This window comes from Hydra vulgaris, chromosome 12 (assembly GCF_038396675.1).
Source record: "Hydra vulgaris chromosome 12, alternate assembly HydraT2T_AEP".
In the NCBI taxonomy this organism is placed as follows: Eukaryota; Metazoa; Cnidaria; class Hydrozoa; order Anthoathecata; family Hydridae; genus Hydra; species Hydra vulgaris.
In genome coordinates, this window is record NC_088931.1 from 45,952,501 (window position 1) to 45,978,710 (window position 26,210).

The 26,210-nt window shown below is 25.2% G+C and overlaps 1 protein-coding gene across 2 annotated transcripts in view; it reads right to left on the reverse strand.

Annotated features, from left to right (window-relative positions):
• LOC100206317 (ubiquitin carboxyl-terminal hydrolase 19) overlaps window positions 1-26,210 on the reverse strand; it is a 53,488-nt gene that overhangs the window by 23,012 nt on the left and 4,266 nt on the right. Inside the window, exons 2-4 of one of the 2 annotated variants that reach the window (XM_065813434.1) lie at window positions 15,667-15,732; window positions 2,961-3,058; window positions 1,806-1,874 (exon numbers count right to left, since the gene is read on the reverse strand). In XM_065813434.1, coding sequence (XP_065669506.1) covers window positions 1,806-1,874; window positions 2,961-3,058; window positions 15,667-15,729 — 230 coding nt within the window. In that variant the 5' untranslated portion in view covers window positions 15,730-15,732. The remainder of the gene's footprint in view (window positions 1-1,805; window positions 1,875-2,960; window positions 3,059-15,666; window positions 15,733-26,210) is intronic. The other variant, XM_065813435.1, reaches the window with a different exon arrangement.

Consider the following 26,210-nt stretch of genomic DNA (forward strand, 5'->3'; position numbering starts at 1 on the left):
TTTGACTTTCAACATCAGTATCGTCATCAAGATTTTTTTTTATCAAGTCGAATAGCCAATAATCGGATGGAGCTAAGTCTGGTGAGTATGGTGGGTGGCGAATTATTGTAATTCCAGCTTGGTTTAGACAATTTGTGACGGTTTGAGACACATGGGGTCGAGCGTTATCATGGAGAAATTTGAAATTTTGAGTGCCTGTTTAGGTCTTTGCTTATTTATTTTGCATATAAGAGGTATCAAACAATTTTTTATATATAATATTTGCTAGTAACGGTGTCTCCCTTTTCAACATAACCTAAATGAACAACACCTGTTGTTTTGAAGAAGATGTAGAGCATGTTTTTCGGCTGAAACCTGTTGCATCTTACTGTAGTTCTTGGACTTTCACCTTCACCGACCCAACTAGTGTTAGCCGACTTGTGTTCAACTTGTCTCAAATAAAACCACGACTCATCCCATGTAATAATATCACATCATCTCCATGGGCCGTTTCTGAAAAGGGCTAAATTTTCCTAACATGCCTCAACTTTATTCTTTATCCAACGCGATGTTAATTTTCTATTTTTAAGTGCGTTGTGAATGATTTCGTTGATTGTAAATGATTAATCGATGTCAGGGCTTAAATTGCATCATGCTTTGCATGCAGATTTTTTTCAATAATGGCTCACACACGTTTTAATATATGCTTGATATTCAAATTTTTCCATTTTTAACTTTTTCTTTTAAACGTATATAATAAAATTTAAATAACTTTTTTAATAAATATTAAAAATATTTCAACGAGTACTTAAAATGTTCATAATTAAACACAGTTTAAAATGATATATAAATATTTAATTATTTTTTGTCTTATTGTATCTTTATAGATGAAGTTTTATGAACTTCTCAAACAACCTAAGTGTATATATATATATATATATATATATATATATATATATATATATATATATATATATATATATATATATATATATATATGTATATATATATATATATTTAATATATATATATATATATATATATATATATATATATATATATATATATATATATATATATATATATATATATATATATATATATATAAGGTAAGTGTGGGTATTAAGGCCCGGAGGGTAATAAGGCCCACTAATCCAAACTTAAGGAAAAATAAATTGTGAAACTTTTTTTCGACATTAAAATTTTAGAGTTATCTGGTTTTATCACTAGCAGCAAAAAAAAATCAGCATTTCTTTACATTTTCATTTTTTAAGGTGGGCCTTAATACCCATACTTACCTTATATATATTTAAATATATTTAATATCTCTCTCTCTCTCTCTCTATCTATCTATCTATCTATCTATCTATCTATATATATATATATATATATATATATATATATATATATATATATATAATATATATATATATATATATATATAATTTAATATTATATATATATATATATATAATTTATTAATTTATTATTGTTAATTTATTATTATTAAAATATTAATTAATATATTAATTTATTAATTTATTAATTTATTATATAATTTATTAATTTATTATATATAATTAATTTATTAATTTATTACATAATTTATTATATAATTTATTAATTTATTATTATTAAAATATTAATTAATATATATATATATATATATATATATATATATATATATATATATATATATATATAATTTAATATATATATAATTTAATATATATATAATTTAATATTATATATATATATATATATATATATATAATTTATATATATATATAATTATATATATATATATATATATAATTTCTTCAAACCTTGTATGAATGTGGCATCTGAATAAGTCATTATTATCACCATCATGAGTTTTCAAAAATACTTTATTGCTAAACAAACAAATAAAATATGACTTTTTAACACATATTCAACATAAAATAAAGAAATTAATTTTACACAGTTTTTTAAAACAACTTTTTTTTTTTAAGATGTTTTTGAACATGATAGGAATTAATAAGTGTGAGAGCAGTAAAATTTCCAGACATAACAGGTTGAGCCATGTGCAGCTTTTGCATTAACAACTTTCATCAATTTTGCTATTTTTTATTAAGGCTCTTAAATGCTGAAAACCAAGAATGTAAATCAAAATGCATAAAACATGTCAACTTACAGGCACTTCTTGAAGAAAAAAACATACATCTTTAGACTCAGGACAAATCAATATTAGTAAAGAGTATAATTTTTTGCAAATGTTGATCATAAAGATACAACAATGTTGGTGATCAAATAATAGTAACAAAGATACAAAATAACAATAACAGAAATACAATAACAAATGTTGCAGATTTAACAATATTCATTTTAAAATATTCTTTGATTGTCAAGATTTTACCAGAAAAAAACTTTAACTATAGTTTCAATGCAAAAATATCATCACCAACTAGCACTAGTGGCACTTGTGTGCCAATTGATAGCTGTCAGTTCTTGGGAAGATTAAATTAGTTGTTCCATACACATAACCATACTATATTTTATGGTTGTACAATGCTGATCCACTCAAACCAGGAGCTGCAATACATACATATACAGCAACATTTTAAACAACTTGACATTTACTTTTAGTTTACATATAAACCAAAAATATCTTTACAGCAAACATGTTTGTTGTATTAAAAAACAGTGTATTAATTTCATGTATGTAATGGTTACCCATGCTTACATACATGTTAGTTCATAAAAAAAACCATAATATAACTTTTACTAATTTCATAATTTTATAAAAAATGTAATTTTTACTACTGTTCAAAATATTTAAATGCTCATAATAAAGCTCCATTTTGCTTGCAAACAATAGAATGCTTATTTTGACAAAAAAAGATGTTTTGTTTTGAAAAAACAAAACAAATTTGACAAATGAACTTTCTTTTAATTAAAATAATTTTTAATTATAATTTTAAAAGAACTAATGTAATTACCTTGTACAAAAGAAAACAGTAAATTGGTTTGTTTCAAATTGCACATGGCAATAACTCAGATTTTTTATGTACAAATGCACTGTAACCAATCCATGTACCTAATTAGATATGATAAAAAAACATATTTTATAAAACTAGAAAGAAAAAAAAATTTAATTTAAAAACATTTAACTGACATTGATGTTATTTGATGAAATTTTTAGTAAAGAGAAAATGTGTAAAATATTTTTTTATTTTTAATAATTTTATATATATATAATATATATATATATATATATATATATATATCTATATATATATATATATATATATATATATATATATATACATATAGACATATACTATGAGGGGCTATTATAGGGGGAAAAAATGGGCAGCAATACCCCCCATCCTGGAGAAAAAAAGGGAAAAAAATGTGTTTTTTTGTGAAAATTACAATATTTGCCGTTAAAAACGTAAACAAACAAAAAAAAGGTTCTTAAATTTTAATTTGGGTGGTGCCTAAATATGGTCAACGCTGTCGAAAACGGTCTAGAATAGCCCCTGACTATATATATAAATATATATATATATATATATATATATATATATATATATATATATATATATATATATATGTATATATATGTATATACAAACATATTATATATACATATATATGTACTACATATAAAAATGCAACATTAGATACACACAAATGACGTCATAAAAAAATAGAAAGTTGTCGTGGCTTCAGTACATACATCAACTATCAAATAGATTGAATCACAAAGGAGTGCTGCTACAGCGACTGAGGGTTTGGCATAGGACAGCAATTTTTTCTTTCATTATTCTTCGTTTTTTTTTTATTATTTTACTGAAAAATTAAATTTATATATATATATTATTTTTGGTTTATTTAGATTCAATTAAAAATGGATTTAAAATTTATTTTTATCCCTACATTTGTAAGATTTGAATATCTGCATTAGTTTACAACATGTTTAAAAACATTTATAAATTACTGTGGCATCAGGTTTTAGCATCGATAAGCTAGAATACGTGAAAATATGTGTAACATATTCCATGCAAAATTATTGATGCAAAAATTTATGTGTAACAAGTAACTGTTTTATTGATTGTTTTGTAATTATGTGACTGTGACTAATGAATTTACATTAAGTAGTGATATTTGTGACTGTGACTAATGAATTTACATTAAGTAGTGATATTTATGACTGTGACTAGGGTTGCCAGATGCACGGTTGCCTAAAGGAGGACATACAAAATCCAAAAAGAGAACAAAGGAGGGCAGCTTTTTTTATGGTAAAAGGGAAGGGGGGTAAGACTCCAATCTTCTAGCTATGGTACTGACACCAAATGAGAATAAACAACAATGTATGTTATATAAGAACAATATATGTTACAGTACACAAAGATACTGGGTAAATTGCAGGTATTATAAACTATTACTTAATAATAATAAAAACGTAAAAATATCAAAAGTGTCGCAACAACAATAAACCTAATGAGATTTTAAATTATCTTTAATGTGTTTTTTGCAGATTATGCACCTATTTAATCAAGTTGTTGTAAATTCGCGTAACTTCCTCCAATTTACAATTGCAGCTAATACTTTTCAATAAAAAAAAAGAATGCACCATTCAGGTATACAGTGTTTTAATAGATTATATTATTTAGAATAAGATGTTTGTCAAATAACATATTCTCAGAGGAGTGAACTTTACGCAAAAGATTTTTGTTAGCAATCATATATTTATAAAACTGTTCGCAGGTAAGGTTCTTTACATTATACTTTGTAAAAACAATGCCCTTTACAGATTCAACTAAAGTCTGTTCCTTTCCTTTGTCTATTGAGCATTAATCAACAAGAACACTTATTCAACATTTCTGTTGTGTCCTGGGATGCAGAAGAATACTTCACAAATTTTAAGCATCTATAAGAAGCAACTCGCATTTGGACAAGTTTTAAAAAATAAAACCCACTGTTCATGCAAGGGTATTTCAAAAAACTGCTTATTTTTGCAATGCACAAATGATTTTAGATTACAGTATTGGTCAAACAACTGTACATTATCCAAAATGATACCTTTTTCTTTCAGGTATAAAATAAATACCAAAAGATCATCAAGTGTGCTGTCTTTTACTTTATTTAAAAACATCCAATCAAAGCACTGAAATTTATCAAAAGGTTTCAACCACTTTTCTTTATAAAGAACGCATGCTTTGTACACTAGCTTAACTACTGCCACAAAGTAATTATAATCTTCTTCTCTGTCACTTTCAACTTTTATAATTTATCTCTTTAGGCGATAGGAATGTTTCATTTAACCAAGCTTTTACAACTGCCAAGGTAGAGTGAAGAAGGCTCATAACTTCTAAAACTGACGTTTCTTCCCTTTTAACTGCTGCAATAGTTACTTGAAAGAAAGACATCAAGGAATGTAAAAACCGAAGATAAGCTTCTGAAAATTCATAATCAAAAAATATTTTCATCATAACAGGTGGTTGATCTTCAGAAAGAAAATATATTTTCAAAATATCAAATAACCTCAGCAATAGCAGGAAAACAACTTAACAATTTTCAATAGCAGGAAACAAACTTAACCACCTAGTTTAAAGTGATAGAGAGTAGTTGATGATAAGTAATATTAACATTGTCACATAAATCTTTTAAAGATTCTGTACTGTTTATATAGAATAATTTAACTGTGTAAAATAATTGAATAATTTCAAGACAACAGTTTCGACATCAATCTTCATTAAATCTGTACCTTCCTGAATGCAGTTGTGCAAAACGTGGGCAGAACATCCAACACCTACCAATGGTTTTTTTAAGGCTTCCTTCAAATACAAGAACACATTTTTGTCTACTTTTCTATTAATGCCTCCAAAATTTACATTAGCATTGTCTCCAGCAAAAGCAACACTCTTAGAAAACAATCAGAGGTTTCATTTAGTGTGTTATCTAACGTGAGAAATTTAGTTTGGATACCACCTGCCTTCCACTTTAAGTATTGAATAATGATCGGAACCGTGATTGCTGGCATCTGTGGAAAGACCGAAACATGATGTGCTATCTAATGATTTCACCAGTTGATTAACAGAGTTGTGCCAATTACCTGTTTTATGATTGCCTTAGTTTTTGTTTAAGAACATGCAAAATTTTATGCCATATCCAAATCTTCAAATAAAGTGTGCATTAAACCAGCTGTGCAGGCCATCGAGTTATAAGAGTGATGATGACAAACTGTATGAAATGTTCAAGTTGCTTCAGCTGCTTTTTGCAATATCTTTGAGTTTTTAGGTTGAAAAAAGGACATCAACTTATTCGATGACGCTGACACTTTGATTAGGTTTTTATGTTTCTCACTGTTAACATGGCGCTTTAAGTCAGTTGCTCCTTTGTTAGTGATAGACAAGTAACTATCACAAATCATACACTTTGCATTATTCTTGTAGCACCCTTCAACAAAGCATGAATACTTTGTTTTCATAGTACTTGAGAATTTGCATTTTCTTATTGTAGAAACTCATTTTTATAAAAAAGAAAAGTCATTTTTATAAAAAAATTGTAATTTAATATAAGTGCTATAAAAGTTGGTATAAAAGTGTAAGCAAAAACATTGGCAAAATGAGCTGAGTTAAAAACATATTAATTAAAATAGATTTATACTTTTTTTTAAGTTTTTTAATTCCTTCGTTTATTGTTCTATAGAACAATAAACCAATACAAAAAATTATACAGTTTGAGAACAGTTTTGAATGGAATGAAATTTTTTTGAATGGAATGAAACAGTTTTGAATGGAATGAAACAGCTTTGAATGGAATGAAATTATGTTCTAACTTTTATTACTTTGATTTTTGTTTGTCAAACTGTTTGACAGATGATTGAATGGACATTAAGACAAAATGAGCTGCAATACAATTGAAAAAGCCAAACGCACAGAGTTAACAGTAGAACTTGAATTAAAGAATAGAACGTCAAAAAAAAACTTAAAAAAGTTATACAGTTTTAAGAATAGTTAAGTTTAAATGAAAAAATATGAGTAAAAAAAATAATAATCAATAAAATAAAAAACCAAAAATATTTAAAAAGTCAGACATTTTAAATGTTTTCAGCTTCGTCTGCTGGACAGAGGACAAAGGATAAAAAAGGAGGACATGTCCTCCTTTTGCCGGATGTCTGGCAACCCTAACAGTGACTAATGAATTTACATCAAGTAGTGATATTTGTGACTGTAACTAATGAATTTACATTAAGTAATGATATTTGAGACTGTGACTAATGAATTTACATTGCTTATATCATTTACTGAGAATCTTAGTATAATTACGAATTCTACTTGAAGATTTGCAATTGCAGTTAAAAAGAATAGTTTCTTTCTTTAAACACAGTAAAATTTTTGCTGATGCAAGTATGCAGAGGTTATACATTAGAAAAAAAGAAGGTCATTCATTAGAAAAAATAAATTTCTGTGCAAATCTTGTTGCGCACCTACTAAATACCCTTGATACAAGCAATTTAAGGCTTCCATTATGGTAAAGAAATAAACAATTTTATAGATGTATAAAATTTTTATAATTACAATAAATTTTTTGAATTTTGAAAATATTCAGCAGGAATAAAAATGTTTGTACATTTTATAAACGTAAAATTATAAAAAAAAAAAATTTTAACTTATTTCTTTCTAAGCAATCCTCTTAAGCTTTTCATATTTATATCAGGCCTCTTCTTTGCATGACACGATAAAGTTAAAACAAGAACGATTGTTTATTATTTGCAAATAAATAATCAATGAACTTGATACTTTGATCTATTTTTATTGCATAATTCGCTTTTAAATAATATTTAAAATAAATATTATTTTAAGCAATATTTAAGATGATAGAAAAACTATATTATAGTTATTTTAAAAGTTTAAATTATTGTTTACAGTTAACATGTATGGCTATAAATATAAATATCTTTCATAATCTTTTTTTTTTTTTTTATTATAAATGTAAAATTTAAATTTTTAGGACTTTTTAACAATTTCAACATTCCTCTAGTATCTTTTTCAGTAGTGAAAATTTTTTAAATGACTGCTGTCTTTACTTTTTAAATGCAAGATTATTTTTACACAGTATTGAGTCTTGCTTAGACATTTCATCAAAAGCTTTTCTTTTTCCAAGAACTGAAGTTAAAGGAACTGTGTATACATTGTTTTTGCTTATTGCTGATGCAGACTGGTGAGGACTTTCGCTTACTATTGATGTACATGGTTGACTAAAGTTTTTCAAACTTGATGTTTCTTTGGGTTTCACAAATAACGAGAATATTTTTTGATTTAATTTTGATATATTTCTTTTTTAAATGGCATTTTCCATTGTTTGAAGGAATTTTGTTGTTACTTTTAATATTGATTTGAATCTAAATTATTAATAGATCGTCAAAGCCTTTCAAGAATATCAAGGTCTTTGAAGCGAATTGTTTTTTCAATAGAATAGAATGTTATTTAACCCTTTCTTAATGAGTGATCCGTATGGCGGTTCATAAAATTTGTTTCTAAATGACAAGTGACCCGCATGGCGGTTCATAAACAATTTTGAATATTTCAAAACATCTATAGCAATTAGGGAAAATTTTATATTTATCTTTGAAATGTGAATAATTTCTTAAGCTAATGCTTCAAACTGTTTGTTAATTGCATTTATTGGCTCCCATACTTAATGAACAAAAATCGTAAATTTTGGAATATTTTTTTTGATCACATTTGCCAACCCAATCCAAAATAATTACAGAAACTCATTTTTAACCAACTTTCATGATTACAAGGCTAATGTCTTACTATCACTACTCTACTACCTCATATTACATTTAAAAAGAAAAATGTCATAGGCAAATATTCTTAGTTTTAACTCTACCCAGTAGGCACATTACCTAAAAAAGACGTCTTTTAAACGTTCAAAAGACGTCCAAATCGTTCTAAAGACATTAAAAATGCTCCAAAGATGTTTAAATGACGCCTTTTTTCTGCCTCTTGCTCACTGTGTAGTATAAAAAAACATATACTGGCTCAGGCTCAGCTCCACAAGCCTGATTTATAGATCACTGAAAAATCAATTTTAAAAAATGACTAAAAATAGATTACATTATACTGATATAAATAAAATCATTGATATATTTTCAATGATAATAGTGGAGATTTTTTTTGTTTGATCACCACTATAAAATATCTTCTATTTAATATCGAAAACGATATGTTTATGTATTTCTTCTTTATTTATTTAAAGTTACATAAAGAAACTCTCTATTTTTGTTAATTTCATCATGATATATTTTGATCACATAACTAAGATAAAAAAAATTTTAAAGTTTACCTAATATTCTGAAAACCAACTCTTTGACAAAAAAAAACAAGATCTTATTTGTAAAATTCTGACTAAATTTTATACTATTTTAATTGATATTGATCCTAGCTCATTACTTTACATGCAGTCATATAGCTGTTTTAAACTCAGTTGTTTAAAACAGCTATATGACTGTTTTAAACAACTGAGTTTTTGTTGCTTTAGTAAATCAAATAGAGCGTCAATGTCTTTTCAATTTTTTTCCTCAAAGAGTTAATTTGTATATAATATTTTAGAATTGAATTCAATAAACAACCATGGCAGGTGGAGATTCGCTGACTGCACAAGTGCAGCAAGTAGATATTAGCAATAAATTTGTACAAGTTGTAACTTTAGTATGTATAAATTTAAAAAAAAATTGATTTTTATATTTGTAAATTTTTTTGTTAGTGAACTAAATTTCTTTATTTGTAAATTGAACTCATTTATAAATTTAAAAAAATATATAAAAATTTATGTAAATATAATATAACTTTTTTATATTTTACGCAAATAATTTATAAAATTTATAAGCACAAATGATTTATTGATTAAATTAATATTAAAATGCTTTACACTAAAATACTTTACCAGCAAATTTAGTTTAACAACAGTATTTTTAATTACCTTAATAAAAAATGTTTTTATCTTTTTTTTTTAATTAATTTCAAAGTGACATTTACCTCAACAAATGACATTTCTGAATAATTACTATGCTAATATATTTGTTACTTTCCTAACTTAAAATAAACAGCATTTGTTTGAAATAAAAAGTTTTATTGTAATAAAAATAAAGTTTGAAATAAAAAGTTTTATTGTAATAAAAATAAAGTTTGAAATAAAAAGTTTTATTGTAATAAAAATAAACTTTGAAATAAAAAGTTTTATTGTAATAAAAATAAAGTTTAAAATAAAAAGTTTTATTGTAATAAAAATAAAGTTTGAAATAAAAAGTTTTATTGTAATAAAAATAAAGTTTGAAATAAAAAGTTTAATTGTTATAAAAATAAAGTTTGAAATAAAAAGTTTTATTGTAATAAAAATAAAGTTTGAAATAAAAAGTTTTATTGTAATAAAAATAAAGTTTGAAATAAAAAGTTTTATTGTAATAAAAATAAAGTTTGAAATAAAAAGTTTTATTGTAATAAAAATAAAGTTTGAAATAAAAAGTTTAATTGTTATAAAAATAAAGTTTGAAATAAAAAGTTTTATTATAATAAAAATAAAGTTTGAAATAAAAAGTTTTATTGTAATAAAAATAAAGTTTGAAATAAAAAGTTTAATTGTTATAAAAATAAAGTTTGAAATAAAAAGTTTTATTGTAATAAAAATAAAGTTTGAAATAAAAAGTTTTATTGTAATAAAAATAAAGTTTGAAATAAAAAGTTTTATTGTAATAAAAATAAAGTTTGAAATAAAAAGTTTTATTGTAATAAAAATAAAGTTTGAAATAAAAAGTTTAATTGTTATAAAAATAAAGTTTGAAATAAAAAGTTTTATTGTAATAAAAATAAAGTTTGAAATAAAAAGTTTTATTGTAATAAAAATAAAGTTTGAAATAAAAAGTTTTATTGTAATAAAAATAAAGTTTGAAATAAAAAGTTTTATTGTAATAAAAATAAAGTTTGAAATAAAAAGTTTAATTGTTATAAAAATAAAGTTTGAAATAAAAAGTTTTATTGTAATAAAAATAAAGTTTGAAATAAAAAGTTTTATTGTAATAAAAATAAAGTTTGAAATAAAAAGTTTTATTGTAATAAAAATAAAGTTTGAAATAAAAAGTTTAATTGTTATAAAAATAAAGTTTGAAATAAAAAGTTTTATTTAAGTTTGAAATAAAAAGTTTTAAATTAAGTTTGAAATAAAGTTAAGAATAGTAAAAACAAAATATAAAAGTTTTGAAATAAAGTTTTTATTGTAAATAAAAAGATTAAAATAAGAAAAAGACAAATAAAAAATAATGTAATAAGCCCAATAAAAAATCTAAAGAACAACTGACATTTTTTTTTTAAAGCTTTGAATGACTTGCTAGTGTATGAATATGCTTTATTTAAAAAAAAAATAATAATCTCGATCAATTAAATTATTTTCTTTGGTTTGTGTACAAAGTATTTCATAATTATTATTGATATATATTATATTATATGTATCATATTGCATAACACTTTAAATCTAAGCCTGTTAATAACTGTGTTATACGTTGTTGTTTTTATACTATGATTTTATGAAATGTTAGGAAATTTAAACCAATTGGGAATTCCACACTATACGTGGTGCCATCAGGCAGGCTAGTACCCTGATATACTATGATTTAAAGGTTCAATCTTCTTTCGATGTATGTAGCAACAGCGATTTTTCACTTTCTTGTGAAGAATGATCCATCCATGCTACTTTGAAATTCAACATTCTTCTTTTTTTTTCAAACTAACTCACTCCTAACAAGGCTGCAAGTAACCACTAATAACTTGGAAGTTACTAGAAAACAAGGAATAGTGTTACAGAACAAAGAATAGTGTTACAGTTGACAGAAGATTTGAAAAGTTTTAGGTTGTATGAGTCTGGAAAACATGAAGATAGAAGAGATTTTTAAAGCATTGATGTACTGTATCTGTCCCTAATGCTCTAAAAGTTTTTAGAGCATAAAGGGACAGGTACAGTAAAAGGATGAGACTTTGCTGAGTCAAGCAAGGACTTTGATTGATGGAACTAGAGATAATAGCTAGTTTTAGCAGCAACCATGATAGTATTTGTAGAAAAGAGAAAGATATGCAACCAATGCCTTGCCTAAAAGAGAGAAACCATCATCAGAAGAACCTGCTCAAATAGTTTTATACAGGGATGAATAAGAGATTTGTAGAAGTAGAAAATGAATCAAGAGCAAGAGAATGGTGAGTATCATAAAGAGAAGCAACCTTGACAGATTTTAACTTTGCAATGGGTGTATATATATATATATATATATATATATATATATATATATATATATATATATATATATATAAATTGACTCGTCAAATTACCATCCCATTAGTCTTCTTCCTATCAAAAGCAAGGTTTTTAAGTCTTTAATTAATAAACATTTAATCTCTTATCTCAAATCTAATAACTTATCATCAATATGGATTTTTTCTTGTTCTACAGCTGATTTGTTAAGGGTAATAACTGATAGGTTTTATCATGCATTAAATAAATATAGAGAAGCTAAAGCTATCGCTATCAACATTTCTAAAGCCTTTGATAAAGTTTGGCAAGCTGGTCTTCTACATAAGGAGGGACATTTGAGCTTGAAAAGGATCTCAACTTTGCTAGAGCATAGGGCTCTCATTTATTTACTTTATTTATTAAAAGTTTATTAGTTTATTATTTTATTATTAAAATTATATTGCTGTATATAATATCGTTTATTAAAAAATTATCACTGCGATTTAACTTGCGTTCTATAAAAAAAAAGTTTAACTTTTGTTTTGTGCAAATTTTTGATGCAGCTGGTTATTTAAAATTTAAATTTGAGCAAAAAAAAAATTTTTAGGAAGGAAAAACCGAAAATACAATTGCAATAAAAATGAGCTAACTTTTTTTAAGAAAAAATAAAATTTCAATATTAAATATTATTCAGTAATATTTTTAAATAAATTTGACAGTTAAGTTAAACCCAAACATTAAGTTTAATTTTAATAAACTTAATAATATTTTTTAAATCTAAATTAAATTATTTTTTTTTATCAGAATATACTTTTATTAAATTAGTTTTAAATTAAATCATGTATTTTTTATCAAAATTAAATTATGTTTTCATAATCTTTGCTTCAAAAAATCAATCATTACAATAAAGTAAAAACAAAATAAAATTTTTAATTTAAACTTTTAATTTAATTTGAATTTTTTTCATTAGTAAATATTTCATTAGTAAAAATTAGTAAGAAATATTTTTACATAAACATCATTCAGTGTTAATCAATTCATCATTCAAAATTAAAGTGACTTTTTTTAAATTAACTGTTTCTTTTATCTTACCGCTTATTGAATATTTTAAAAGTTAAAAAATGATAAAAAGTCACTTAACCAAAATTGCTTACTGTTTACATAAAATCGCTTAAGGTGTATATAACTCTATAAGTATATATATATATATATATATATATATATATATATATATATATATATATATATATATATATATACATATATATATATATATATATATATACATATATATATATATATATATATATATATATATATATATATATATATATATATATATATATATATATATATATATATATGTATATATATATATTATATATATATATATATATATATTGAATATTTTAAAAGTTAAAAAATGATAAAAAGTCACTTAACCAAAATTGCTTACTGTTTACATAAAATCGCTTAAGGTGTATGTAACTCTATATGTATATATATATATATATATATATATATATATATATATATATATATATATATATATATATATATAAATATATATATATATATATATATATATATATATATATTATTCTCCTCCTCTCTGTACTATATTGAAAATGCTAACTAAAAACATTATTGCTTATTTCCAATATTATATTATATATACATTTTATATGTTTAATCGTACATATTTTGTACGATTAAACATATAAAAAATGTATATATAGTATAATATTAAAACTAATATGTTATTAAAAATAAATAGAATTTTAGTACTTGCTAATTGGAAGATCAAACATTTTTGATAAAAGAAATACCTTTTTATTTTGAATTTTCTAATTCATTCTAATTCCAATGTTTGCGTGATTTTAATTTCATTTTTATGTTGACTCAATTTAATTACAAATGTGTGCGTGATTTACAAAAGTTTAATTAATGAAGTTATTAAAATATAGAAGGCTTATTAAACTACAAAAGTTTACTTAACATTCGTTCAACTGATGAAGTTATCCAAATAAGTTATCCAAATGATTTACAAAAGTTTAATTAATGAAGTTATCAAAATATAGAAGGTTTATTAAACTACAAAAGTTTACTTAACGTCCGTTCAACTGATGAAGTTATTGTCCGTTCAACTGATGAAGCTATATAAGTTAGGTTTATTAAATAAACTTTAGTTAATGTTATTTTAAGTCGATATTGTTTTTGAAGAGAAAAATTATATTCGAGATTCAAATGATTCATTGTTAATTAATGAAACATCTGAAGTTCAAATTAGGCACCAAATAATTGGTTATAACAAAAATGTCAGGAAAATTGTAAAATTGTTTAAAAGGTCCCCAAACAAAAAATGAAAATTATTTACAAAAGTACGTAAAAATTGAGTTTAGAAAGATCATCCATTTAATCATGGATTGCAAAACCCGATGAAGCAGCTTATAAGAGAAGTTAAAATTAAAAAAACTATTGTTCTAAAAAGGCACTTCTAGATTTAGAATTGGATTCTAACATTGATGATTCAATTAAGATGAACGAGAAAGAATGTAGAATTATATATGATATAGTTGTACTTTTACTCCCAATAAAGCAACTGTGGTAGCACTTTGTCGACAAGACATAACTTTAATTTCTTCTGACAATGCATAAAAGTTTATGTTGACAAAAATAAATGAGCAACAATCTGAAATCGGCCTGATGTACCTGATAAACATTATATTGGCATAACAGAGGGTGAATGGAAAAAACGTTTTGCCAATCATAAGCAATCTTTCAAGAATAAAAAGTATTCAAAAGACACCATGTCAAAATATATATGGGAATTAAATGAAAAAAATACTGATGATTTTATATTAAATTGGTCTATCCTTAAAACAACGCCTGCATATAACAATATTTCCAAAAAATGCATACTATGCCTACAAGAAAAATTTGAAATAATTACACATACAAACCAAGAATGTTTATTAAACAAAAAATCGGAATTAATTTCTAAATGTAGGCACGAAAATAAGTTTCTCCTAAAAAACTATAAAAATAAATGAGTTCAAATAATATTTACATAAATTACCCTTTTTAAAAAAACATTTAAAAAAATAGCATAAGTAATCATTTCTAAAGAATTCTTTTTATAATAGTGTCAGCAAACTCCACAAATGTGTGAAAATTTACAGTAGTTAAGATATTTGCAACTTCCTGTAATTTAATTTTTGGTATAAATTAAAGTTTTATTAATTTGATCACTCATTTCTGATGAATCTTTGTTGATGAAACACAGTGTCAAATGGAAAAAAATTTTGTTAAGTGATTTTCTACTAATATATATATATATATATATATATATATATATATATATATATATATATATATATATAAAATAACATGAACATATTCATAATATACCTTTTCAAAGAAATCAAATTTCAATGAATTCAAATCAATGACTTTTTCAATAACTGACACCATTGCCTAAATTTAAAGTCAATGACAAAATAGAAAAAATTACTTTTTTAGTTTTTAAATTTCCAAAAATTCTTTTCACTTGGAATTAAGGTGGATGTTAACCAAAATTTAAAAAAAGCTAAATTTTTGCAAAAATTAATACTAAACCATTTAATCCTTTAAATGGAATTAAATTATATATTAGGAATATGAAAGAACTCTATGGTGAGTAACTTGCATAAAAATTATAAAAAATTATAAACTGTTTTGGGTACTATTACCATGGAAAATAAATCAATAAAAAGATTTTAAGAAAGGTTACCTCAATAAAAAATCTTATATTTCAAAATATTTTTGAACTAAAATGACAACCACAGAAAAAGGATTGATTGGAACAAGAGAGTTCATGAAAAAAAAATGTAAAAAACATATATGTATAAGTATATATTTTTTAAAAGCACAGATATTTCTCTTTAAAAATACACATAAAAAAATTGATCTCACTTTAATAACTTTGAAATTTCCATTAAAAACATTTCAATTAGTTTTGTTTTGAATTTTTTAAATACTTTTTTTTTTTTTTTTTCGTTTGATCGTTTTACCTTAAATATAAGTATCTATACTTTATAATGTTTTGTTTTTTATTGATTTTTAAAAAATAACTGCAACAAAGAAAACTATATATTCCTAAAACTCGATAAAAATATTTATACTTAAATGAACATTTTTATGCTTTTAAACTATTTTATTAAAATATCAGACAATTGTTCAGTTTGACATTTTAACGTTAATTACAAACTAACTTAGATCAACAAGTAACAGGCTGCAAATAATTTTAGATTTCTAAAATGCAGCAATACAGAAACAAAAATTAAAACATATCAGTATCTATATAATATGGTGGCCTAGTTATTGAAACTGCAAATAGTAGAGGGATTTAAAAACTCATCTTGCAGTGCACTCTGAATATTTGCAACATAACTGTTGAAAAGGTCATAAAAAACCAGACAGTTACAATCAATTTCGTGATGAAAGCATATGTATACATAATTATGTGCCAAATGAAGCAAATTTTTTACTTTTGGGTTACTTGGGGACCATTTTGAACTTTACTGACACTTTTTGAATTTATACGTATGCAATAAAAAAGCTTGTCCCAAAAATTAATTAATTGCAAACATCTATTGCAATACTGTCAACATTCCTCTATTGATGAATGGCAACTCGCTTACCAAGTCCTCTTCTTTAGATTATTATTTACTGCTGACCTCTCATAGAAACCATTATAAAATCGATTGCTAAGTTAGCATCTGTTAAAGTTGCTTCTCTTTATCATGTTCGCATTTTCTTACTCCTGATTCCCTTCTCTACCTCTACAAATCTCTTATTTGTCTCTGAATAGAATACTGTTGTCATATTTGGGCTGGTTCTTCTAACAATTCTCTTATAAACTAGGTCAAAAAAAGCATTGTAAATATAGTTGGAACTGCTCTATTTGTCATGCTTGAGCCTCTCTGCCATCGTGGTTCGGTTGTGTCTCTTTCTCTTTTCAACAAACACTATCAAGGTTGCGTACTTTTATTATATCTGTTAAATTATTTCTAGTTTAACAGATATAATATAAGATTTATTAATCTATTAAAGTTGGAAGTTACTTGAAGAGAAAAGATGAAGTTTATAGAGCAAAATAATGATTGCTAGACAACTTAAACAATTACAAATTATATGAATCAGGAAAACAAGATGAAGGAAACAAATTTTAAAAAACCGATGTTCGAGGAAAAAAACAAGACAAATGAATTTTTGATGCACTTAGGAGCAGTCACAGTAGAATGATGTGACTTGAACGACGAGTAACACAAGAATGAATTTTAGTAGATGGAACAAGAGACACTAGCTCTTTAGAGAAGTGCCCATTATAGAAAAGAGAAAGAAAAAGCAACATTACGACAATGTGATAATGGTTGGAGGTTGGCAGCAAGAGCAGCTCTAACTATTTATAATACATTTTTTCACCTTGTCTAAAAGAGAAAGGACATCATTAAAAAATTTTAGACAGCCAAACTCAAATTAGTCTTACAAAGAGCAAATAGGTCTGGTGAACTTTGCAAGAGATAAGCGTAATTACAATTAATAAATCCTAAGCCGTAACAAAGACTTCCAAATGTGACCTCGACAATGCACACCAAAAGTACAAACACAGACACTATCCATGCACAACATGGCACTGTAAGTACTCTGATACTTTACAGCTGTTGATGGGATCAGCCTCGCTGAAAGCTACCATAGAATTCGGGAAACTTGACTACCAGCCAGCCTCAGAATCATAAAATTGAATTTTAGAGCTGTACCCTCATTAGGAGATAGTAAAATGAGTTGCCGAGTCATAAAAACACAAGCAAAACCCATGCATTCAAGAAGACAAGTCAGCAAGGAGCAAAACAATGTATTATAAATACATCTACGCCAGCCCAATAGACGAAAAAAGGGTACAAGGCTGGTCAACAGATAAAATCTGTTTACCCTTTAATGCATTGCCTAGGAGACATTATACAAGTCAGTAGCCGGATGCATTTAATGTCTGCCCAAGATGAATAGTTTTATCCATACAACATCTGTAGCCTTTACTTAACCAAGAGCGCCAAGGGTGTTTTAAGTCAAAGTTGGTTTCTCCTAGCCTTTTATCTTACAAGGCAGCAGGACTCAAGTCCATGCAGATTGGAGTGGGTTATATGCTGACCTGCAGCCTTGTTGGGAGTGAATCATAATTAAAACAAAATTCAAAATGGGAAAAGGTAAAGAAATTAGTTCTCCTGTAAAAAAATTAATCTAAAAATTAGTTTATTAAAAAATGTCTTATCCTGCTTAGGATACTTTTCCGTTTTTTTTAAAACAAATAATCAGACCTTTGATTTTTTTTTATAAGGGGTAAAGTTTGTATTTTTGTTATCAAACTGAAATTGTATGAAAATTCAAAGATCTTCAAAACTAGATTAATTGCTATAAATAAAATTGGATGTAGATCATGGTGGATGTAGATCTACTCATGGGGAATAAATATTTTAGAAAAATTCTGTTTATTAGATATCTTTATTTAAAAGTTTCAGTAATCAAAAGTATTTATAATGAACCAGACCACTATATTAAAAGTTGATTCTTGATGTAAAGCACCTGTTATCTTAAATAACATAACTTTTCTTAAATTTTCTTATACACATTAATCTTAGAATGTTTATTAATAAAAACTAAAAAAAGCATCGGCCACTTTTACACAACACTAAAAGATAGTTTCAAAAGGTCAGATAAATATTTAGTAAAAACTAATTAAAATTCTTTTTTTATTATTTAAAAACTCAGAAATTATAGTAAAATAAGAAATTGAAATTGTTATAAATAACATTATTTGTTATAATTAAACAAAAATGGTAAATGTCACTAATAAATTTTATTGTGTAAAAACTTGTCTCCATACAACTTTTCAAGTAGTAGGTTGTATGAAGACCACGATTAAGTTGGGAGTTACTAGAAAACAAAGAATAGATTTAAAAAGCAAGTTTTAATATTTTCAATTTGTAAATTATGCTCTTCTACTTTAGCAAATTGTATAATTGATTTATTTAAGTTATGTGCTTTAATGAAGAAAATTTAATGAACAAAAGGAAGTAGGATTTAAACTTAAACTTCAGATTTAAACTTATGTATGTCAAATATGTATGTACTTATGTATGTAAATGTATGTCAAATATGTATGTACTTATGTATGTAAAAAACATACATACACACAATATGTGTATGTATGTGACATATATACATACATATATACACATCTTTTTTTCGGCTTATTTTGATGCATAGAACATCCAGGGCATATTTTAAAAATCCGTAAAATTGTTTGGGTAAAATATCTGGAATATATATTCCCTTATTTTCATCTTTTGCTTTTATCTGAATTGTTTCTAATTTTTTGTGAAAAAGCTTAAAAACCAAATGTATAACAAAAATTTATGCCTAAACTTGTATGTATAGAAAATGTTTTGGATATCCGGAAAAACCTAAATTTGAAAAAAAATATCTGGAATTCCAGAAATATGCGGAAAAGGATAATCCATGCTGATGACTTAAAATTTTGAAAGATTTTTTCTAATCAACTAAATTTTTCTATAATGTTTATCAACCATGAACAGATCTATATTGAATTTGATTTGTAACAATTTGTAATCTAGTTTTGAAAATCAAACTTTGAAATCACAAAAAAATTTAATTCCATAACAAAAATATAGCATCATTATTGACAAAAATCAAAATTCAAATTTAGAAGTTTTTTGTTTTTCTAAAAGTATTCTAAGCATACTTATTGTATTAAAAAAATTGACTTATTACTGTATTATAAAATTAACTTGTTCAAAAGTTATTAGCCATAAAAAAAACACAAAAAAACCTTTTTTGCTGTAAGAGAGATACTTTATGCAAAACAACCCATTATTTAAATTTCTTCTTAAAAACTGCATAAGATAATGATCTGAAATTTTTGAGATATGCTTTTCTTTTACATGTGTCAAGTCAACAAGCCTTAACAGTTTGAGATGGTACTGCCCTGGCCTGTCAATCAAGAAAACCCTAAGTGGAGAAAGGATCTACTTTGATATATTTTTCAAAAACTGAATAATGTGTAAATATGTTATTTACACATTAATCAGTTTTTGAAAAATATCTCAAAGATATTGCTCGTAATGACTTTAGGACCACTTATCTCTTATATAAATTTTCTTGAATTTTTCACAGGGGCAAAATCTTATATGAAATCAAATTTTACACCTAAAAAATTTTAAAATATCTAAAAAAATTTAATTTTTGCACTGAGTGTGTTCATGTATATATATATATATATATATATATGTATATATATATATATATATATATATATATATATATATATATATATATATATATATATATATATATATATACACACACACATAAGATAAAATTTTAAAATTTATCAGTAAATACATATCATATCATACATATAACTTCTGTAAATATAACACATATAAAAAAAAAATTTAATAATGGTTTAACTAGATAAATCAAACTTGATCAAAAATAAAAGATCAAATGGAAAGACGGTAAAAGAGGGCAGGGATCAAAAATTAATCATTATTCTTTTTTAAATTCCTAGAGATACTCTTTCACAGACCACATCTATACATTTAAAAATGTAAGAACAAGATATACTCTAATTACTTGCATTAACATGTCTTTGTCATGTATTTTTTACAATAAATTTAAGTTAGTCAGCTTTAATATATTCACTTTTTTTTTCAAAAGTTGGCAGAACTCAGTTGATAAACTTATCAAATTAATTTTTTATTTTTATTTTAAAATAAAGAGATTTACCAGTGCTAACTTAAATAATTTTAAATATATAATAATTTACTAAAATAAATTTTAGTTTTGCAAATAAATAGTTGTTTCATATTTTATGTATATTTATCTATATATATCATAAACCATTACTTTATAATGATAACATTCACATTTGTATAACCTGCAATCTAAGTATGTTTTTGCATTTCATTATAACAGTAACTCTGCTTCTATAAAAAGATTCATAAATGCATCTAAAATTTACTTTTAAAAACCATGTCCACTGTTTTGTCACTGTGAGGTATTAATAAATTTTCTTCCAGTAATTTTCGATAATAAAAAAATCCTGTGTATGATCCAAAATTTTATTAGAATCTTGTTGAAATAAAACATAAGTACACAAATAAAAGAAATTGTACTATACTTTTTGATAAATTGAAAAATGTTTCTTTCCTTATTAATAGTTTGTTTATTATTAATAGTAAATTGTTACTTTATATAAGAGTGTCGCCTAATTTTTTAAAAAAGGCAAAGTATAGAAATTATCAATTCTAAACGTAATTTATTTTGTTATAGTAAAGACTTTTTTTGTTAAAATTTTTTTTCTTTTTTTTAATGGAGTCTTTTATTGTAGACTCCTGTCAGTCAAGTTGAGTTTTTTTTACACATTTTTTAAATGTTCTCAAAACATCTAAAAAAATGTGGCCACGTTGTTGAAACAAATGTTATATTTGTAGTCAGGAATAGAGTATGATTGCATCTACTTCCCAACCGAGCCTGTCACCCCACCCCTACAGCCTTCCCCCAATATTTTTTAAACAGCTTCTGCATTCAATTGAGTTGATATTCTCTGCAAATTCATTGACTGAAAAAATTTTTTAATGATCTATTCCTGTTCAAAACTACACACTGTTATAGTCCAGCATTGATTACCAATTTTCATACCTTTAATAATTTTAACAATTTTCATAATTTAAATTCACCTCAAACCAAAACCCTCACACTTCTATCAATAAATTTGAAATCATTATAAGCAAAACATTATTTAAAACTAGATATGTCAACCATATAAATTTATTTAATATTCTTAAGTAAAAAAATGACACTAAACTATTAAAGGAAATTTGGAAACTAAAAAATGCAAATTTAAACCCAGTAGTTAAATAGAGAATAATTAAACATTGCTATGCATAAATGAAAAGTATGAAATTTTATTCTTTAAAAATCCAAATTTGTTAAACAATAAAAAAATGAATATCTAAGTGCAGGCATAGAAAAAAATTTCTTCTTGCCCAATTGACACGGGTGGTTAACCAGTTTTCTACTTTAATTTGTTTTGTTTCGATATCAAAACTTATTCTATTGCTTTGTTTTAATGAATTTTTTAAACAGTTTTTCTTTATTAGATACGGCTGATAACTGCTGATAGGCATTAAACCCCTTGAACGCATTAAAATATTGTATCATGTCCCCTTGTTGCCTTGATTGAGATAAGTTAGACGGGCTTTGTAATCTAAATTTCTTATTGCTGGAACAAGTTTAATTGCTCTTTTCTGGACGGCTTCTAGAGCCCTTATGTCTTTTTTTTAATAGGAATCTAAACAGATGCACAGTATTCCAAATGAGGTTGAACAAAGGTTGTAAACAATTTAACAAAAATAGGCCCCGTCCAAGATTTAAATGTTTGCTTAAGCATACCTAGAATTATAACTGCTTTATTTATTGCATGTCTGATGTGATAATTCCATTTTAATTTATTGTTAAAAATTACACCAAGATTTCGCTCAATTTTTGTTGTTTTAAGGTTAAAAATAACTCCAATATTGTCTTTCATAGTGAAGTAACAGTTATCTAGATTTTTGCTTGGTTTTTCACCGAATTTCATAACTTTACACTTCTCAATATTGAAGGACATCTCCAATAGCTTGGACCAGTCTATGAGGGCATCTAGGTCATTTTGAACTGATATGATACCCATATTGTTTTTGATCATAGCAACAAGCTGGCTATCTGCAAAAAGTATACAAAAATTCTTGACTATTTTTGGCATGTCATTTATATATATCAAAAACAAAAGTGGACCAATAACCAATCCTTGTGGTACCCCACTTGTTACCTTTGGCCAGTCAGAATAAACACCACCAAAGACTAATCGCTGTTGTCTCCTTTTTAAAAAATCAGAAATCCAAGCAATTAATTTTACATCAAACCCATAGCCATTAAGTTTTATATTCAGTAGTTTGTGACTTACTCTGTCAAAAGCTTTAGAAAAGTCCAATAAGATTAGGACAGCCATAAAATTATGGTTTAGTGCCTCTGTAATTATACCTAACACCTCTAGAGGTTTTTGGCACAAAATTTACCACTAACAAATCCATGTTGGTGAATAGATAGTAGCTTGAGTTTAGTAATGTGCTCCATCATGTATTTTCTCACTTTTCTCTCCATGATCTTACTTGCAATTGAAGTCAACAAGATTGGACAGTAATTTATTGGTTCAAGTTTACATCCTTTCTTGAAGATGAGTAAGATATTTGCATCTTTCCATAGCGAGGGAACAATACCTGTTTCAAAAGATTTGATAAATATATAAGATAATGGAAAACTCAGGTTCTTATAACATTTTGAAAGAACAATAAAAATGTAACTGGTCTACTCCAGGCAGTTTCGATTTGTCTAAGCTGCACAGTAGAGTGACTGCTCGAGTATTACTAAATAGAGTTTTACTGTCAAAATAGATGTAGTTTGAGTTATTGGTTTGAAATCTGGTATTAATGTTCTATTATGGGTCTGAGTAAAGGCTTTATAGAACTGTTGGTTTAAACAATGAGTGATATCTTTTTTCTCTGTGATTTGTTTCCTGTCAGCACCAAATACTGCCTTGATATCAGTTTTTTTTTTTTTTTGTTGATGTAGGAGTATAAAATTTTAGGATTTTGTTTTACATGCATTGAAATACTTTCTTCATTTTGTAAAACTGCTTTATTTACTAATTTTTTAACTAATTTGCATTGTTTCTTGAATTCGGTTTTAAGCTTACCTTTATTTAATTTAGATGCATCATCTTTTTGAAAATACATAATTTATAACTTGAAGCTTTTTTGATATCTTTATTCATCCCTCTGGGTACTGATTTGGATAATTCGATAAGATCATTTCACACATAAATTACTACTCCTCCGCCACTGATAGTTCTTCTATTATTGAAATAGGATGTGCAATTTTAAATATGGAGTTCAGAGGTACTGTTGAACCAAGTCTCAGTAATGCCTATAATGTGCGGAAAACTATGCTGTTCAATTCTTACAATGAACTCATCCCATTTATTGTATATAGATGTTGAATTAAAATAAAAACACTTTAAAGAGGACATAAAACTTTTCTTTTCCTTAATTTTTTTAAAACAATTTTTATGCATGTCCTTAGAGTTACTGACTTTTTGTTTGAGCTCAATCCATCTAAGTGTGCCAAAGTGTATGCTCCAATAACCTTTCTTTCCATACTTTGTTCCCCATTTAAGCCTCTTATTTGATCCTTCTACATAATTTGGAAGGTCATTGTTTCTATTGTTTCTTTCCATTTTAAGTTTGGTTTCAATTAATCTTCCATTTTCAATTCTGTCTGGCATTATGTATATATTTTGTAAAGCTTCAAGATGTTTCAATTCTTTAGAGTTAAGGATGGCTGTTTGTTGTGTGGTATGATCCTTAAATTCTAAGAGTATTAGCAAGGGGAGGAAGACTTTTATCAACTTGACTTAGGGATTTATTCAATTGATTTCGTGGTGTTGTTGTATTTTTATACATTTCTGGGTTTATACCATTTTTTCTTTTTTTTTTTTAACCTTACTTGTTTCTTAACATCTTCTCTTCTTAACTTTAGTGCATTTAAAATTTGATCAACTATTTGGGTGTCTGAATCACTTTCCACCGATCTTCTGGTACTCCTCTGATTAATACATTGTTTTCAACTCTGTTTTTTCTTTCTGGATAGTAGCAATTAGTGCTGCATCATTCTCTTTAGAGGCTTTTCCAGAATTTAAGAAACTTGACCAGATACCTGCAGAGCTGAGAGCATTGGTTAGTTGATTATTTGGAATTTAATTTTTCAAATCATTTATTTCATCGCCTTTCAGTCTAACTGTTTATATATTTTATATATATATATATATATATATATATATATATATATATATATATATATATATATATATATATATATATATATATATATATATATATATATATATACACACATATATATATATATATATATATATATATATATATATATATATACATATGTATATATATATATATATATATATATATATATATATATATATATATATATATATATATATATATATATGTATATATATATATATGGGTAATTCTCTAGAAAGGCAGCAATATACTGTCACCACTAATTTTTTCTTTCAAGTTAATACTATTTTTATTTTTAACGGGTACAAATAATAAATTTACAGCTCATACAATGTTAAACTAATCTAACCCAATCCAAAATAGTATTTTCATTAAATAAACTATGTTCCACAGACTGTGACAAGTCACGTCCGTGGAATGTCACCACCCAGACCTTTTGCTAATCCCAAGTAGTTTAATCCTTGATAGAAGTACTTTACTTTTTTTTAATGCATAATAAATATTTAAAAATACATTAAAGTTAGAGTTGACATATTATTTTCCTCAAAACATATTTTCAAAGTAACTTTTATGTGATTGAAGCTCGTGTCACCAGCTCAAGTGTCACATCTGTAGATAGAGTCATTAACATCAAAAAAAAGCTGTAGGATGAAGCAGTAGTGCTCTCTGTTGCTGTCCTAGCTGAAATACCAGACATTTTTATTAATGAGTAAAATTGAAGGAACGTTTGGTGGAGTTGTTTTGTGTTAATAAGCGTTGAAGCTTTAAAAGTTGAATTTGTTAGTGTGAATGTGTCACATCTGTGGTAAACATTTATAGAGTATATAAATTTATTTTTTTATAAGCAATAATTTTAATTACTAGCTATTACCTGGACATGTTTACTCCAAGGGAAACAGAGACCTAGCCTCAAAACATAGCACCCCTTTTAGGCTTTTTCCTTTAATCTGCCACGTCTGTGGATGTCACATC